The 19,737-nt window shown below is 33.4% G+C and overlaps 1 protein-coding gene across 1 annotated transcript; it reads right to left on the bottom strand.

The window, feature by feature from the left end:
* Positions 1-6,706: 6,706 nt before the first annotated feature.
* LOC149562295 (pentatricopeptide repeat-containing protein At4g14050, mitochondrial-like) lies at positions 6,707-10,978 on the bottom strand. Its single transcript, XM_089825820.1, has 2 exons — positions 8,683-10,978; positions 6,707-8,582 (listed from the first exon to the last, which is right to left on the bottom strand). The coding sequence occupies exon 1, from the start codon at positions 10,930-10,932 to the stop codon at positions 8,902-8,904; it is 2,031 nt and encodes a 676-aa protein (XP_089681946.1). The 5' UTR covers positions 10,933-10,978; the 3' UTR covers positions 6,707-8,582; positions 8,683-8,901.
* Positions 10,979-19,737: the final 8,759 nt, after the last annotated feature.

Raw genomic sequence — 19,737 nt, 5'->3', positions numbered from 1 at the left:
TATCCCTTTAAAGCTTCTTGTCTTCTTACCTTTGTAACTTGGTCTTGAGAATGTAGAATTTGATTTATCACTTACATTTGAACCTAGTGGTGAAGCTCTTTGCACAAAGTTCCTTGGTGGAGTATTGGGTGGTGATTGAGTCCCTTCTTCCTTCAATTCATCATCACTTTGTAATATTGGTGCTCCTCTTGCAACTTGTTTATCATCATTTCCATGCCATGAGTCTTCTTCTTCAAATTTAACATCCTTGCTAATGATCAATTTCTTTGAAACGGGATTATACAATCTATAAGCCTTTAATTCTTCACTATAACCAATAAAGACACATTTATCACTTTTATCATCCAATTTCCTTCACAATTCAGATGGCACCAATGAATAAGAAACACATCCAAAAACTCTAAAATGGGATACATTATGTTTCTTACCATTCCATGCTTCTTGTGGAATTGTGTTCTTAACACTCTTTGTAGGACACCTGTTCAAGATGTATATAACACATGCTATTACTTTTGCCCAAAACTTATTGGATAGATTTTTGGCCTTCAACATACTCCTTGTCATTTCCATTATAGTTCTATTCTTCCTCTCTACTACACCATTTTGTTGTGGTGTGTACCTTGTAGTAAATTGCTTCTTAATTCCATGAAATCTACAAAATTCTAGAAACTCGTTAGAATTGAATTCACCACCTCTATCAGATTGTAATACCTTGATGTAGAGACCACATTCTCTTTCAACCAAAGTTTTAACTCCTTGAATTTTTCAAAAGCTTCACTCTTTTGTTTGAGAAAGTATATCTAAGTCTTCCTGCTAAAATCATCAATAAATGTTACGAAATATATACTTCTAATGATGGAGTTTGCATAGGTCCACATATATCAGTATGAACTAATTCCAATGGTGCTCTTGTTCTATATACACCTCCTACTGGGAAGCTTTCTCTATGTTGTTTTTCCAATATACAACTTTCACATAAACTTGGTGGTTGCACTATTTGAGGCAATCCTTTCACCATATTTTTCTTTTGTAACGAGCTCAAAGCATCAAAATGAAGATGATCATACCTCAAATGCCATAGCCATGACTAATTTGAGAATATTGTCTCAAAACTAACTTCTTTTCCTCCTTGAATGCAATGAATTTGGAGGGGGAACATTCGATTTTGTGTCATGTTGACCCTTGCAATTAATCTACCACCAAGATTTCTATCCAAGATTGTGCAAACATCATTATCAAAAGAAACTTTGTAACCTTTTTGGACTAGTTGACCAACACTCATGAGATTGTGTTTTAATCTAGGTACAAAGTATACATCAGGAATATATCTTTTTCCTCCATTTTTGGTCAAGACATTTATAACACTTTTTCCCATTACAGAGACTTTACTATCATTTCCTAGCTTTACTTCAGATTTTACAAAATCATCCAAGCTAGTAAACAAATCTTTATTTCTAGTGATATGGTTACTACATCCACTATCTAGGAACCATGTATCACTAGAACTTTCTTGAGCAACATTACAAGTTATGAACAAACTTCTTGAATTGTTATTAGATACATCTAAGTAATTAGCATCATTCTTTTCAATCTCCTCTTGTTTCTTTCTACATTCACTTGCAAAATGACCAAATCTCTTACAATAATGACAATGAATTCAAGATTTATCAAACCTTGATGATGGGTGTTGGAATGAACTTTTGCCACGTGCTCTATTTGAACTCTAAATGGATTGATTCGTTCTTTCTTCTTGATTTGGAATTCCATGTCCATCTATGCTTCTACCTCTTCCTCTTCCTCAGTAGTTTGATCTTCCTCTTCCTCTGCCAAAAGATACCTGTGATCTAAAAGCATTCTTTAAAGAAGAATTATTATTTCTGTTCATTCTTGATGCATGAGATAAAAGTGAACCCATTAACTCATCAAGAGAGAGTATTGTCAAATCCTTAGATTCTTCAATGGCAACAACAATGGCATCAAATTTTCTAGGCAAACTGCGAAGTATCTTTTCAACAACTTTTTGATTAGTCAAATCATCACCATATGATCTAATCTAATTAACCACATTCATTACTTGATTTAGAAATTGATCAACTGAGTCTAAATCCTGCATACACAAATTTTGAAAATTATGCCTTAAGGTTTGCGATTTAGCAATCTCAACTTTTGATGTTCCTTGATATGTTGTTTCTAAAATATCCCATGCAATCTTAGACTTTTAAATAGTTGTAGAAACTTTAGGGAAAATTGATTCATCTAAAGATTGTTGAATTAGAAACAATGCTTTAGCATCATTTTCATGTTATCTTGTAATTTATCCTTTTCATCTTGTCTTAATGTAGACTCATCTTGTGGTTTATTAAAACCCTTTTCAATATGATCCTGGATATGCCTTTAGAATGAAATAATATTTTCATTTTTATAGCCCAATATTCATAATTTTTACCAGAAAATATTGGAATTTGTGGTTGAGCTATACTACTCCCTGAAGCCATATTAATACTCACAACTCATAGTTACAACTACAATTTACAATGTTTGTTTTACAAAGAAAAAATACCAAGCAAGTCTAAGCAAATGAAATACACTTTAAAAAAAAATAATACAATACTTATTTTCCCCTTTTACTAATTTTTTTGCTCATTAGACTTCACTCCATGAAATCAGCTCATACCTTCTCTCAAACATTAAACTGGCATGTTTTCTTCTCTAGAACTTCGTAGCTACTAATCTCCAACTTTAGAAGCTTATGATCTGCAATAAAGAAAACATTAGAAGCTCCATTCACTGCTACAACAGTTATACATATCAATAAATATTTTTTTCCTTCCTAGGCCCAGCTCTTCATGCTCTGATACCAAATTGAAGGCAAAGATAAACAAACACACAGAAATCAAACTTATTATATTGCCTTACTACCTTGCTGAAATACATTACATAAGCCTCTATTTATAGGGGTCTAAGAAGTGTCTAGAATTCTACCACACTTATTACATAGCATATAAAATATTATAGTGCATTCATTATGGATGGTTGAGTCAAGTGGTTGGAATGGCTTGGACAGCTGGGTTGTTTGCTATTTATGACAAATAGTAGGTTGTGGATGGTAAGTGGTCAAAATAAATTAATATCGTCAACAGGCATGCCTGATGCTTGTGTCTACCTTAATGCTCAAAAGGAGAACACCTCTGCTTCAAGGCATTATAAATAGCTATTGGTTTTTAGTTTGTATCAGTTCAATATATTGTGTTAGATTTCAGATGGTGGTTGACTAGTCCAGTCCATCTAATGTATAGTGGTCGAGCTTGAGGTCGTAGATTACTCCCATAGTCTCGCATTTGAGACAGCCCCAAATTTGAATGATATGCCTATGTTAAAAACATTAGACCATTAGAACAAGTAAAACTAGAAACATTAGACCATCTTTTATACCCTTCTCAGAGACACTTGAATTTCTTCAAACCATAATAGGTTTAAGATATTATAAATATTCATTAAGTGTCAAAATAATCAAATACATATAATATAATTATCATTGCGAGTTTAAAAAAGACTTAAATTTCAATCATCTAAAAACTAAATAGTTTAAAATCAAATTAATCTGACCATTTTGGCTTCATAGTGCATAAGTCTTATGTTTTTTAACTTCTAATTTTTTTGGCATAGAGAGGATTCCAATTTTAGTTTATAATCCAATAAAAAGTATTTGTATGATATGAATCTGCATTATGATTATGTGTGATAAGTTTATTGACAATTGTGAAGTAAATTATCATTTTTAATCTTGAATAGTTTGATAGATTATTGATCTTTGTAAACCATAATGTGTATTATCAATGAAAACCAATTTAAAGTTAGAATAAACAAAATAGAAGAATTGAAATATAAGTGAAAAGATTGTTATAGTTGATATGTGCAAATTTATTAAAATAAATATTTAAAATTGAATATATATTATAATAATATTGAGTTTGAGATTCAATAAAGACTTGATATGATAAGCATTATGATAAGACTCATCATTTTACTTAAAAAGTAGAACTTCGTAAATGACTATCTCATGACCAATAATTATAATATAACAATATTTCATATCTTAACTAATCCTTATATTCATAATTTAAATTGTCCATAAAATTGACCATACTCTCAACTTTGAAGTAAGCCCTATATTACATTAAAGATATATTCACCTTGACATTAAAAAAATGTGTCTAACAATTAATAATGTCAATAGATATTACTAAAAAGTTGATAGACCAGCATTGTTTCCTGTAATCGAATCCCTGGTCACTAATTTAATTGTACATAACAATGATTGACCAAAAAAAAGAAAGAACAAAAATAAAATGATGTGATGCTAATGTTGCATGATGGTCCTTGCCACTATGTTTTTCCTGTTTTGGCAGCTGACAAAGCCTTATATTTTATTCCTTAACAGGAAAACATCAGTCTGTTTTATTCTTGTCTGCCCATCATCATCATACCTGTGCATTTAGCAACAGTCGTTTTTCTTACGTACTCTCTCCGCACAAATACAGGAGTTTATTGGAATTGTGGTGAACATGTTCAACCAATTTGTCAAGCTAAATTAGATAATCCAGGCTGGCAGCTCATCAATTCAAGCATCCACAAGTTTAATGTTCCCGTCTTGAGATGATGAGGGCCTGACTTAAAAGCTTCTTCATTCTGATTTATCTTTTGATGAAAGGTTGTAATAATGTTATTTATTAATTTAATGTTTAACATTTATATCTGGTAATTATTGTTATTGTTGATTATGAGTATTCATAATTGAATGAAATGTGTTTCTTAAATTTAAAATATAAATTATAAAAGACATAAATTGATGTGCTCAATTACTTGATTCTTTCCATTAGAATATGATTTAAAAAAAGAACTTCTGAAAAACTGTTTTTACTTTTATGATTTTAATAAAATGTGATGATACCTAAAAAAAAAAAAATTTTTAAATATAATGAGAGAACTCATAATCTCAGTGTCACTGAGAAGATTTTATAACAATGACACAATTTATTCTTGTAAATTGTCTTTTTATTTCAATAGATATAGGAATGTTGTATATTATATCTTGTATCATTTGATTGAAAAATAATAAATATGGCCCTTCTGTGCAATGAAATGGCATCAATCAATAGATTATTGTCACTGAGAGAAAAATAGGGTAAATATATTTAATTTGTTTGTCTGCAATATTCAGTCGTGACGGCCATTGCTTGTCTAGTCCAACGTTCTGTTATCATATTTTTTCAAGCGTCGTGGTTTTTGAACGATGTTTGGTGGCAGTTCAATAATGTTTCTTGTGGTTTGTCTACTGCTCATGGCTCTGTTGCAAGCGATTCTTCTCTGCAATTTTAATTATGTTTCAATCGATTAAAATTTATTGAATATTTTTTTAGGTTCGAAGATTATTTAAATGTTTAAGTTTATTTAATGTGATTTATTTAAAGATTTGAGTTTATTAAATAGTCTAAGTTTATTTAAAGATTTAAGTGTTTAAGTATTTTATGTTTAATTATTATTAAAAGTAAAATTATTAATATTTTTGTATATTTATAATTTATTTATTTTTATATTATTTTATTAATATTTTGAATATTAATAACATATATTTATATATCTTTTAAAAATACATAAGGCAAATTTAATGTCAATTTTTTTTCAATTTTTTTGACTTGTCGAATTTCATCTGTAGCAAACTCGAACTCAAAATTGAACCTTGGAACTTAGTATTCAAGTATTTCAATTTGGATAGTATACAACACCCTCTACCCCCTCGTCATTGCCTGAAATTGTCCAAACCTACCTGTTGTCTACGTCTACATCAATGTTCAATAGGAGAACACCTATGTTAGTGTTCAAAAAGGTTATAAATAATTACTAATTTATTTCTATATACTAGTTTGGAGTTGATATTGTATCTGTGGGAGATTAATTTATTGTTTTAGATTTGTTGGACCGTGTCTGAATAAGCGAAGAATGGTATTGAAAAGGAGTCAACTTGTTAGAACAAGTAAAACTCAAAATTTAGACATCTGTTCTACCCTACTTTGGACAAACTTGGTTTTACTCAAATTTTGTGAACCTGGTTAGAAAATACAGCAATTTATAGATACAATTACAAATTCTATGGAGGTTTTCAAACCAAAGTTGCCAGAAACTCCTCTATCCCCCCTTGGGAGCACGTATCCTCGTATCCAATTTGGAAACGTATCCAATATTGCTTGCATACATGTCGAAAATTGTACCCATGTCTGTCTAATAATTTTGATTTTCCAACCGTACCAAATACTATGGAATTTTTTTTTTAAAGATTTGGTGTAGATCTTCCCTTTAATGTTAAAAATATATATATTAAAGCAATTTTCTTTTAATGTATAAAAAGAACCTCCACCAGATGAGAAAGACAAATAAAATGTTTTTCTATTTCAGCAACTCTACTGTGTTTACAAATTGTAAAGCATTAAATTAACTTATAAATATTTATGTAGCATTTATGTGTCAATATTACTTTTGAAGTAATGAAAATCTCCTACAATAACTTAGAAAACTATGTTAAATATATGTATATGTATTATTAATTAATGTTGTGTCCAGCCGTATCCATATTGAGTGTCTTAATAAATGGCCGTATCCATACCCAATACTGCTTCCGTATTTGTATCCATATCCATATCCATGCAACTTTGTTTCAAACAGTACCTATTGTCATTAAAAGTTTAAAGGGTTAAAACCGTGTTTAAACCCATGTTTGAATCCTCCACACCACTCAAATGAAACTGATTCTATGCATGTCCCAATCATTTTGGAGGTCACTGTTTGAACATGGTACTCATGTTTTGCTCTGGTTTTTTTGTCAATTCTTTTTCTTGATAAACCCAACTCCCACAGCTGAAGGAGAAAATCACTGAACTATGAAATATTTGCCTCTATTATAGAAACCCTTGTCTATGTTTATTCTCTTATCTTATTCCAAATAGAACACAAAGGGAAAGCCCACAAAAGAGGGTCAAACTCACACCACAAAAAGGAGGGTATGAGTTCCTTCTTCGCATTTGGACAACTGCCCAAGTGACACAACCCTTAGGTTCCCCAGAACACCGGTAGAGCAGTTGACGACACAATGGCCGAGTGCTGAAGAAGCTGAGCCACATCAGTAGCACCATGGTACAAGGCCACAGAAGAAGAGGGAGCATAAGTGCCCGTCTGGCCTGAGGGCCGAGCATCAGCAGAGTACGTGGCAACAGTCGGATGACATGGAACAGCAGTAGAAGTCAGTCCACGAATGAAAGTTGCAGTCACGTCATGATCAGCAGCAGGTCCCTCAGCAGGAACTTCCGCAGGGGCATCTTCATCAGCAGTTTGTGAGTCATCAGAGGAGGACTCCAAGAGGGAGTAATCAACTCGAACAGTAAAATGATCGAGACGAGCAGCCTTCCACCAAGCAGCAGCACTTTGCAGCACAAAAGGACATGTTAATGTTATTAAATAAATAGATTTCTAAATTGTAATTCAGTTTTTGGTGCAGTTGTTCATATAAGACTTGTATCGATACTCATCTGAACAAATTATTTGAAAAATTAATTTCTTGATATTACAAAGCTATATCAAACTCCCAAAATAAACTTTTGAAAAATAATAGCACCACTACAATGTCTTTCGTGTATAAGTCTCAAGCAACGGTAATGTCTATTCAGCACTCTGAATGAGTGTTTGATCATATTTATAATTGATTGTTAAAGTCAATTTCAATTAATTAAGAAATATGATCATGGAAACAACTTGCGTTGATTTCCCACATGAAATGCTGGCAATAACAAAGAAGACTTAAAAATCAGCCAGATATCAATATCTTCTCAAAGATGTAACAAACTCTAATGGTGAAAATGAAGCTAGTGTACAAGAATAAATACAGAAAAGCCTGGTCGGCTCTCAATGTTGCTCGATATTGTTTTGCTGGTCTCGTTCCTGCCCTTTAGAAGTGTTGACAAAGTATGGAAGCACTCAGCGGAGGTGTTGCAGAGAAACGTTGCCCTTTTCCCAATTTTGTAATGTTTGGCACAGAAACCCTGGCTTTTTTTGTTGCAAATGAAGCTGTCATGCATGCAGTTCATGCATATAAGGCTCTGTCAGGCTTCGAGTGGTACAGGCTGCGATTTCGAAGATCAATTGTTAATGCTTTTTTTAGAGTATTGACCTTTGGGAGTTCCATCTAGATTATTACTTTTGGAAATGGAAAGGAACTGCCTTAATGTGGATGAATAGGGTTTGTGGCTTGCTTCCATTTGGGAAAATCTTGCCTTGGGGAGAATGCCTTCACTTCTACAAAGTTGTTGTCGAGCTTTGAATCCATTGCCTAGGCAGATTGGCACCTTATTCCTATGTAATGGAGCACACCGTTGCAGGCACGGTCTTTGCAGACTTCTTCACACAGATATCATGCCGTTGCACCTTTTTAATGGTGGTAAATTTTATGCCTTCAACTTGAGATCCTTGGTGACTGAAGCATTCTCTGCCGTGTTCCATGTTTTTCTGTTCCATCCAATCCATTTGAGCTTTCCCTGAATTTTACACAATAATAATGCAGGTGAGATTGTCTCCTACTTTTTAATTTAAAAATGTGGCTGGTACTATCGCACAGATCAAGGCGGAAGGATTCACCAATGCATCTTTATTTTTCCTTCTTTAAGAAAGAATCCAAACGCGTGTTCCATGTTCTAAGAATTGAAGAATATGATCAGAAGAAGGAACGAGAAATTTTGACAGGGTGCAAGGTCATGGAGAAATCAGAGACTTTGTATAGCCTGCAAGACAATCCTCCTATACCAACTTGAACCGGTTTCAAATTAATTCAATTCTTGTCACTTGCTTCCCGTACCATCACCAGTAATCGCCACAAGAACATTGTCCACCTTCGAAATGATGAAAACGATTAGCATCCCTGACAACAATTTTTCGCTTAACAATCTCAGATATAAACTTGATTGCAGTATGGCAATCACCACAAACTCGAAGGTTCTTCATTACTCGGATGGTTGTTCCAGGGGTTGTATTAAGGATTCCAAAAGCAATCGCCAACTTCTCACTGTGGTGAGAAAGAGAAAGTTCCTTCTGCTCATCCTCCACATCATGTAGAACAAATTTCTTGTCAGGCACATACCCAGAAGCCCTCATTTGCCTGGACAAATTTCTTAATAACGCATATATTTCATCCCTTTGCGGGTGTGAATCTTCTCCCACAACAAACGAGTGCATCCTATTTTTAACTTCAATCCAGCTGCAACCAGGCGGTTTCCTCACACCTCTATCTTTCATCAGTTTTCTCACTTTAGCTACATCCTCCCACCTTCCCGCACTAGCATAGATATTTGCTAACAAGATATAAATCCCCGCATCGTTTACTTCCATGACAAGAAGGTGCTCTGCCGCGTTAATTGCTAGCTCCATATTGTTATGGATTCGACATGCTCCAAGAAAGGCTCCCCAAACACAGGCATCGGGTTCAATTAGCATTCCATTTATAAGCTTCTCTGCCTCGTCCAAACACCCAGCCCGCCCCAGAAGATCAATCATACAGGTGTAGTGTGATGTATCCCGAACGATGCCATGAGCACGAACCATAGAATGGAAGTAGCAGCGACCTTCATCAACCAGGCCGGCATGGCTGCACGCATAGAGCACACCGACAAAGCTAACCTCATTGGGTTCAATGCCGCTCTGCACCATGTCTTCAAACAGTTGCAAAGCCTCCTTCCCTTTCCCATGCTGGGCGCAGCCTAATATTATTGAATTCCATGAAACCACATTCCGTTGATGCATATTGTCAAACACGTGGTACGCATCCTCTACAATACCAGATTTAGCATACATACCAACAAGTGCACTGCACACAACAACGTCCTTATCAAATCCGCTTATAATAATATTGGCATGGAACTGCTTACCCAATTCAAGGGCTGCTAAGTTAGCACATACGCTGAGAACACTGGCCATTGTAAAACCATCTGGTTTCAGGTTTGTCCTTTGCATTTCCTTAAACAAATTCAACGACTCTTCGTCATAACCATTCTGTGCAAGCCCTGCTATAATCGCAGTCCAGGAAATCACATCTGGATTCGGCATTCCGTGAAACAATGCAAGAGCTTCTTTCAGAGAACCATTCTGTGCGTTAGCTGTAATCATTGCATTCCATGATGCAGTGCCTCTTTCAGACATTCTGTCAAACACATGGCGTGCAATTTCTATCCTACGGCATTTAATGTACATAAGTAAAAGGGCAATCTGCACGACAATATCCGATTCAAACCCACTTTCTACGACGTGACGATGAATACACTTCGCCTGTTCGAAAGCTTCCATACTACCACATGCCTTGATAATGGTAGCAAGCGTGAACTGGTCTGGCTTAACTCGTTCTTTCTGCATTTTATCATACAGTTTGAGGGCTTCTTTGGCATTTCCCCTGTTTGTGTAACCAGAAATAATTGCGGTCCATGACACAACGTTTCGTTGCGAAATTCTGTCAAATACTTTGCGAGAATCCGTCATATACCCACATTTGGAATAAAGATGAACCAAATTATTTCCAACAAATATGTCATGCGGGAATCCGAGTTTCAGAATATGTGAATGTAGATGTTTTCCATTTGATATAGATGCCAATTTCGCACAACCCTGCAAGAGAAAACAGTAGATTTTAGAGTCCACGGAAACACATTGGTGGAGCATGTGGTGCAAAACAGCGAGTGCTTCCTTCAGTTTCCCCTGTTTGCAAAGGGCATTAATGTTTACTGCATAATTGTCGAATATAAGGCCATGGCTGCCCAAGTTTTGGCAAAAAGTTCTTGGATAGTTTTTGACTGCAAGGCGGCACACTGTTTTAAGACCATGGCTTCTTCGAGGCCACACCATGGCCTCAGATTCCCCTTATTTGGAAGCTGGTCTAATATATAACTGTAACGGTGGAAATTAAGTTTACATTTAATGCAAGTAACTGTAACGGTAGAAATTAAGTTTACATTTAATGCAAGTCAATTTTTTAAAAATTCCATTAATTTTGTGCTGATTTGATATGTTGTTTTATGTTATTGGTTATTGATTGAAGGACATTTATTCACTTCAAAAATTAATTGAACACATTACTATGAATTTGCATTTGCATTTAAGAAGATCATTCATGAGTACATTATCTTTATCTTTAGAATGTTTCATGCATGTGTGTCTATATATTCAAGCTTAGGGTCTTTTTTAAACAAGTTATTCAATTCTAATCGAAGAGAACTTGGTCCAATTTGTCAAATTTTCAAAAGTTTTTGTGAACATATTGCTCCTCACAAGCATTTAGAAAAATACAAATTACATCAACTCCATGAGATCACATTGATGAGTTACAATTTAGTTTCATGAAGAAAATAACTTCTACACATGTATATATTAATTAACCATGAATTGAATCACCTTGACAAAAAATAGAATTGAAGATTTTCACCTAGTCTATGAAAAAATAGAGTTTGTGCAAACTATTTCTTAACATTCAACAAAAACCTCTCAATTGTCAAACTTAGGTATTATTTTCAATTTACTTTGATATACATATTCCTTATAAGTGTGGAAATGATAAGCTCTAACTCTAATTAATCTAGGTTGGTTATTTGTTGACTAACCTAGATTTAAGGAAATATATTTTATCCCCACAAATTTGTAACCAACCTATACCCTTAGGTTTTCCCTTCTCTATAAATAATTCTTTCTAAGTCATACATTTTTATTGTTTTTACTTGATTAGGGTTTGACTTCCTCTTATTTTATGTTTTGTTATTTATCAATTGACCTTGTTTTACTTCACCTTACCTACCCTTGGAACATTTAGGATTCTATTTTCCAATTATTTTTCTTACTATTTTTCTAAGTTTTGCATCTACTTGTGTTTTTTATATTATGTCATATTTCTATATCCATAGTCATAATGTCTTGTTTATATCACAACCTACTAGGGACCCTAATATTACTTTGCAAGGTAGTTTCTATTTTAGACTTTTAATACCTTGAATTGATGAAAATGGAGTCCTTTTTATGCCCATGTTAAGAATTATTTTCATAATCATTAAAATCAACAAGATTTTGATTACAATTCATGTATAGCTACTAGTAAAAAAATACTTGCAAATGTAATTATAAATATCTAATTCTTTAACAATTGGTTAATCTTATATCAAACATTAGTGTGTTCCTCATTTGTTAAGACTATCCTTTGTACCATTGGCTCTTTTATTGTCTCTTGCATGTATGTGTAACCTCAAAACCCTCTTCATTTGATCAAAAACCTTATAGATACCACCTCCAAGACTATTACCTCTCATTATTTTTCAATATGAATCAACTCTACCATCCCAAAATTTAGTCTCCTTGATTAATTTTTTGTATTTGCAACTAAGTGTATGTGTCACTAGGGCCTACATCCTATTAATTTTATCCCTATCATAAAAGTGTATCTCATATGATATTTGTAATGTTCCTATTTGGGACCTTCATTAATTTATTTTTATCCTTCAATTGTAGACCTAATTGAAGGATTTGAGCAAATATGTAAATCAAATCCATGAAACCCTCGAATACCTGCATGTAGAAAACCTATCACAGAGAAGAAAAAGACAAGAAGAGGCAAGGGTTTGCTCTGAAAAACATGCAAATTGCATATTTAGATGAAGAAAAGATAATGATTTACAAAGAGATCAATCCTTATAAAAGGAGATCGAAACCTGAAAAGGGTAACCTAAAGGTGAAAGCTATTTAATAATTACTAATTAATTGTTAAATAGAGAAAGCAAAAAATGCATAAAGTGAAATCTTGAGAAGGGAGAAAAGGTAATTTAATAAATGAAATTAAATTAACCTTTTTCTCTAACACCCCCCCTTAAGATGAACAACAATGCATTTGCAAACAATGCAAAAATAGCAAGGAAACTACAATGCAATGTTGAAAGAAAACTTGGATCCTGGCAACAAGGCCAGATGAGGTACCCAATCACAACAAAATCTCTATGAAATGGAGAAATAGAGAAAACCCAGTGGGAAAAACTCTACTCTAAAAAGAGATAGCTAAAAATCTAGTAAAGGACTGCAGAAGCCTCCAACTAGAGGAATGTTCCAGAAAATAGGAACAAAGAATGATCATGAAGAAAACCACTAAAGCATGAAGAAGCCGCAAAATTTGTCAAAAGAAAATTGTTGATCTATAGAACCTCCTCTGAAATAGAACTTGACCAGGTAGGGAAGATTGTAATCTGCATCGAATTAGGAGGCAAACAAAGGCAAACAAATGAACTCGCAAATATAGATGGTATGAAACACCAAAGCTTGAAGAGTTGATCAATTAAACTAAGGAAACATGAGAAACAACAGGAACCCCCTAATGCAAACAAGGGTGAGGTGACAGGAAACTAAAATAAGTGGGCCAAAAGAATTGCATGTCAAGGAACCATGATCAAGATGCACGAAAGAGTACATAAGTGTGTACTAAGATGATCAATCTCAAACACGTCATGAGGTTAATGTCATGGAAGGGACACTCATTGGACAAAGGAAGATGGAAAACAAAGGCAAACATTAACCCCCCATGGCACTTTATCAAAGTAGTGCATGTATAATAAGGCACATGACATGGCAATTCCCAAGAATACAATAATCTGTATGAGTGTCCTTAGATGACGACATTACTCAAATTAGAAGGCAAAAAAAAACAAACAATTGAAATGAAAATACAAATGCAATATGGCACTTTATCTCAGTGTGTTTTCATAAAAATCCTTACAAATGATATCAACAATGATCAGAAAGGGCAAAGAGCTGATACAATAGATAGTACAACCCAAAAGAAGAGATCCCTTGCTATGAAAATGATCCCTAGACCTGAAACACCCAAGATATCCACCATAGTGCAATAAAGCAAAAAACATGATAGAAAGAGCATAGAACAAAATCTGGAAGAAGTTACACCATTTCTAGAAAGTGGAGGGAACCAACTTTCCAAAAATATAACGTTTTCAAAAAACAGAGAAGGGATGCTCAAGATATGCCCTTCGGAGTGAAAAATTGAACATCCATCTTTGACTACCAAAATAGGCAACCAAATTGCATCAAAATCAAAAAAATCCTACATCATTGTCTTTGTCTTGGAACTAGCTTTCTGGCGCTTCTTTCTGATCAAAAAAAGATGTTTGTATATGCTCAAGTTACGACAAAAAGCAACAAGGCCCCTAGAAATGCATAAAAAAATAATAAAGATATTTTTATAAAAAAACCTTTGTACCACCAGTGGAGTAGTGGCCAAGTGGTGGTGGGAGGCGGGCCACTGTGAAGTGGGGTCGCGACAACAGGAGGGAGGCTGGAGGCACTACGATGAAGCTCTTGTGTGGGCCGCTAAGCAGTGATTGCCAATGGTAACCATAGTGGTTCCGCTACAATTAGTTAACTGTTGCGGCAAAAAATGTCAAAATTTATTTTTTCACAATTTTTTCATTTTTTTGCTTCTCAAACTATATTTAGAGGTCGTATGGCCTTGCCAGGCAAAATTTTTTTACCTTCGGAATCAACATTGCCTAAAATGGACAAACTTTATATGGAAATAGAGGTTTTGACGCCTTTTGGATCCATCTGTGAAGTCTGTTTGGCCTAAAAACTAATCCAAAAATTAGCAACCCCCCTATTTTCTCAAGAAATACTCAAAAAACTCCAAATCTGATCTGTCAAACCCTTGTTCTCTCTTTTTCTCCAAATACTAAACAAGCTACAACAAATTTGTCTCTGATAACATGAAGGATTTGAGCAAATATGCAAATCAAATCCATGAAGCCCTCAAATACCTACATGTAGAAAACCTATCACAGAGAAGAACAAGACAAGAAGAGGCAAGGGTTTTCTCTAAAAAACATGCAAATTATATATTTAGATGAAGAAAAGATAATGATTTACAAAGAGATCAATCCTTATAAAAGGAGATCGAAACCTGAAAAGGGTAACCTAATAAGTTACCACAAGTAACCTAAAGGTGAAAGCTATTTAATAATTACTAATTAATTATTAAATAGAGAAAGCAAAATATGCATAAAACGGAATCTTAAGAAGGGAGAAAAAGTAATTTAATTAATGAAATTAAATTCACCTTTTTCTCTAACACTAATTGCATAGATATTCTTCCCTATTTGTTTTCCTATTTATTTTTCAATTCATATTCCTCTATATACTTGCATAACTAAAGTAGTATGACTCTTCATTTAGTCATTTTATATTAGGTAAGAATATGTTTCCTAGTTTTCTTAATATGAAGATTACTCAACTAATTAATTATATTTTAATAATGATAGAATCTATAACAATAATTTTGAATTCAAATTTATCTAAAAAATGGCTCTACAATGCAAATTGTTCACAGTTGTGAGTTCCAAGGAAAACCACTTCTCAAAAATGAAATATGTCATTAGTTCATCAATTTCAATGGTAAATAGATTCAAAATTTTGCAAGATACCCCATCATTGAATTCTTCATTACAAGGAGATGATGTAGATAAAAATTGTAGGAAAGAAGATATTAGAAACCAAAGCAATAGGCAAAAAAACTTTGAGATGGAAGACCTTATCTTCCAATTAGGGAAATTCCCAAAAGTAGTTAGGAATTTTTTTGAAACCATGGCTTTACATTAAAGATGAAAAGGAAAGCAAGTAGCATAAGAAAGAGTTGGAAAGAGTTTTAAGAAGGAGCTTCTTCAAGAATTAAGAGATTTAATCCCAATAGTGAAGAACTATAACAATAAATTTTCAGCCTTGGTCAAACTCCAAAATATCAAGAATAGTGAAGCTTTTAAGGTAATGGGAAAGTTGATCTAGAAAACCTTAGCAGCAAAAATGGAAGAATGAAATGATGGATGGCAACTGGTAAGTAATCGTAAGAATAGGTCTAGAATCATAGCAAATCTAGGATTAGATCACATTTATAGGAAGAATAATATTAAAAAGAGTAATTAAATCTGAGTTAAAGAGCAACTAACACATTTTTCATGTACCAAGTATGCTCAAAACCTTAGTCTTCCTTATCTTACGAGTATATCTTATTCAAAAGCATAGGAGTGTAGTATAAAATCTAGGGTGGATAAGTCTTGAAAAATATCAGTAGTTAACAATATACCTATTGGTTCAAATAATTCCTCAACTACCTTAAACATTACTAAGAAACCCATCAATCTCAATTACATAGCTAAAAAATCAAAGGCCTAGATTCCAACCCATAGGAAATTAGTTGGTAAAAGTCCTATTAGCATTTCCTTGGATCACAGCCAATCAAGAACAATAAGTAATCCAAGCATTGGAACCTTGAGTTTAGCCCAAAACTCTTTTATAGACATCCAAATTATCAGTGATGAAGATAGTAAGAAGTGGTGGAAGGAATGCCAAGAGTTGGGCATTTATGAATACTAGAATGAACCACATGACAAAATTCCAAAATTGATAAAATGGTTAAAGGAGTTTTGCAAGGAGAAAATAAGTATGTCTACTTATTCTAAATGTTTATTGTATTTACATTGCCAAAACAAAGATATTGGGAATGAATTTATTTCATCGTCATATTTCCTTTATAAGGGATACTCATTAAAATTTGTAGCTTGGGAACCTGATTGCAATGAACAAAGGTTAGGAAAATATGTAGCTCCTTCCTAGTATGAATGCAAAAATCACTCTCCAAAACTAAACCAAATTCAGATCTTGAAAAAAATAGGACAAGATTTGGGTAATCTTTTAGGAACTGAATTAAATCGTAGTTCAACTAATAATGTCAATTTTCTCATAAATGTGAATTTAGGACAAAGAGAGCTTAGATCTAAAAAGATTATCACAAATAGATCCATTTATACTCTAACATTATCTAGATATAAAGGAGAAATTAATAGTATCATTAGAATAAATCCTAATAGAACTATTCAACAGATTAACACAACCTCTAATCTAAAAGAGACACTTAGTAGAATTCTTATCCTAAGAGAGGAATTAGATCATGTGAAATGAAAGGGTTTAAAGATAGCGGCAAGTAAAAAATATAAACAAACATAATCAAGATACAAGAAAAACAGAGATAGAAGAAGGAGAATTTAGAGTTATCGAATCAAAGGATAGAATTAGATTAACAAAAGAAAACTCACTAAAAAAAATGAATGAAGGATTAGGTGGAAATAGAGCATTTGAAAGAGAGAGGAAATATACAACAAAATTATTGGTTTTAATTAATGTGTTCTATGCCAACAAGAGAATGGATTTCTAATGAACATAATTCTAGTTTGAAAAGTTACCATAGATTAAAATATGATTTGTTATTGACTCATAAGGATATTTATGATCAAATAACCTTAGTAGAATTAACACATGCAAAACATCACATTCAGATTCAAATGTCTAAGCAAGGAAAAGTCCTAGAGAACAAAGATAAGGAAGATAGTCTTAAGGATAATAGACCTCAAGAAAGACTAATAGATGAAAATATTCAAGAGAACAAACTAAATATAGGAGAAAGATCTAACTATCAGGAGAAATACGGGAAATTTAACCAAGCTCAAGCAAGAAATTGTTGAAAACAGATTGATACAAGTATGATAAATGTCTTTCAATTACTATTTTGTCACTAATGTCAAACCTACTACTTGCTAATAAGACAATTGCTTATATGATTTAAGTACTATCATTTATTTGATTAATAAAGAGGATTTGATCAAATGAGGTAACAATAGCAGCTAGAGGAAATGTTGAGTTATGATATGAAAAAGGAGTACAAGAATTAGTTAAGACAATGATGTTATAGTGCATTGGTAATCTACTTAAGGTTACAAAGGTTGGTTACAATAATTAAGTTTAGAAGAACAAGTTAAACAAAGTTTGTCTACCCAGCTTGACTAAGTGGACAGTAGGTGCTAAGCAAAGTTAGTGCAAGCAGAGCAAAAAATTAGTTGGAGTTGAACAAAGTCAATTTCAGTGTAAGCTGAGTAAAGTTTAGTTGATGTCAAGCACCAGTAAAATTTAGTTTGTGCCAAGTGTTTTGAAAGTGGATGTTGAGCAACATAGTATGTGCCTAGCATCAAAAACTAGTTAATGTCGAGTGTCAACATTATGAGAAAAATTAAGAATTCAATGAATCTAAGTAGACAAGCTTGATTTCTTGGATTATGTGAACCATGTGGAAGATAAGGTTGATGAGTTGGTGGCATAGAATTCATGGTGAACCATTTTGAGGTGAATTCAAAGAGAATTGAAGGAGAAGTTTCTTAAAGGGAATGAAATGAAATGAGCGGTAGATTCATTGAATCCTACCTAATCTGACGTAACCCTAAAATGGATGATCAAGGATGAATGACAAAATATCTCAATTCTCTATTTATAGAGATGGCTAGTCAGAAGCAAGGATTGTCATGTGCAAGAATCTAAGGAAGACAAGGAGTCTAGGGTATTGCTTCATTAAGTGGCCTAATAGAAGAGACTATATTGGCAACTAAAGCAAGAAGGCTTAAGGGTACAGATGCTTGAAGGGTGAACAAGCTAACAGAGTTGAAGTGTATGAAAGCCAAGTAGAATGGAGGACTGAAACAAAGATCTATAATCTACAAATGGAGTTGTAAGTTATTATTAGATCAAGCCTTATTGTCACTTTCTAATCATTATATCAGTCTAGGGAAAATCCTTTCAATTAAGGTTGACCTATTAGTCATTTGTAAATCTTTTAACTGGGTGACATTCCAAGTGAATGATCTAAAGTCATCTAACAAGTCTCACTCCTAATAGGGTGATTGAAATCCTTTAACTGGGTCACATTTAACAGTGTGCATTGTAACATTTAACAAGGTTGGCCTTTCGCAAAGCATCACTTCAGAAGAGTGAGAATGAGTAGCATGTTACTGGTGGTTTCTCCCAAATTAAGTTTCCATGTTAAATCATTGTGTCAAATGTGTTATTGAATCTTTTATGTTTCATGTTTGCATTTATGCAAATTCATTTGATAGTAACCTACAAGTTTGAGAGATTGCATAATCTAATGGATGCATGCATGATGAAAACGTTTTATGGATATGGTTTTACTAAGTTGTGAAAATTTTTATTTGTACATTTTGACCTTGGATAATTGATTCACCCCTGTTTCAATTATTCTAAAGAATTCCAACAATTGGTATCAGAGCTATTTGCTTAAGAGGACAAGTTTTAAGGTACTAGAAGCAAAAAGATCAAGATGTCAAAAAGAGAAGTACCCAAGCTTAATTGAGATAACTTTCCTACATGGAAAATTATAATGAAGCTACACCTAAGAGGTCTTGGAGATCATGCACAATCTACCATTGCTATTGAGCATGCTGATCTTATTGGAGCCTTAACTATTGAAGATTTGAAAAAGAAAAAGGAACACAACCAAACAATGTTGGAGATTACCTCTACCCTAATCCATGCTGAGTTCGATGATATCAAAGGTTGTGATAGTGCAAAGAAAATGTGGGATGCTCTATACACTATCTATGGAGGTGACAAGAATGTTCTAAGAGCCAAAGTTGAAAGTTTCAAAGGTAAATTCGATGACATGAGAATGTAAGAAGGTGAGAATATTGCTCAATATTGCTCTAGGATAAAATATGTTGTTAATGCAATAAGAGGAGTTACTGGTAAAATAGATGATGATACGAAATTAAGTAAAGT

The sequence above is a fragment of the Cupressus sempervirens genome, chromosome 4 (genome assembly GCF_028749045.1).
Source record: "Cupressus sempervirens isolate cs-2001-9-10 chromosome 4, ASM2874904v1, whole genome shotgun sequence".
In the NCBI taxonomy this organism is placed as follows: Eukaryota; Viridiplantae; Streptophyta; class Pinopsida; order Cupressales; family Cupressaceae; genus Cupressus; species Cupressus sempervirens.
The sequence above is the reverse complement of the archived record's forward strand: the minus strand, read 5'-3'. Positions and strand labels throughout refer to the sequence as shown.

Excerpts from the sequence above, each read along its gene's own strand:
- LOC149562295 (XM_089825820.1), bottom strand. The coding sequence starts at position 10,932 with ATGGTGTGGCCTCGAAGAAGCCATGGTCTTAAAACAGTGTGCCGCCTT.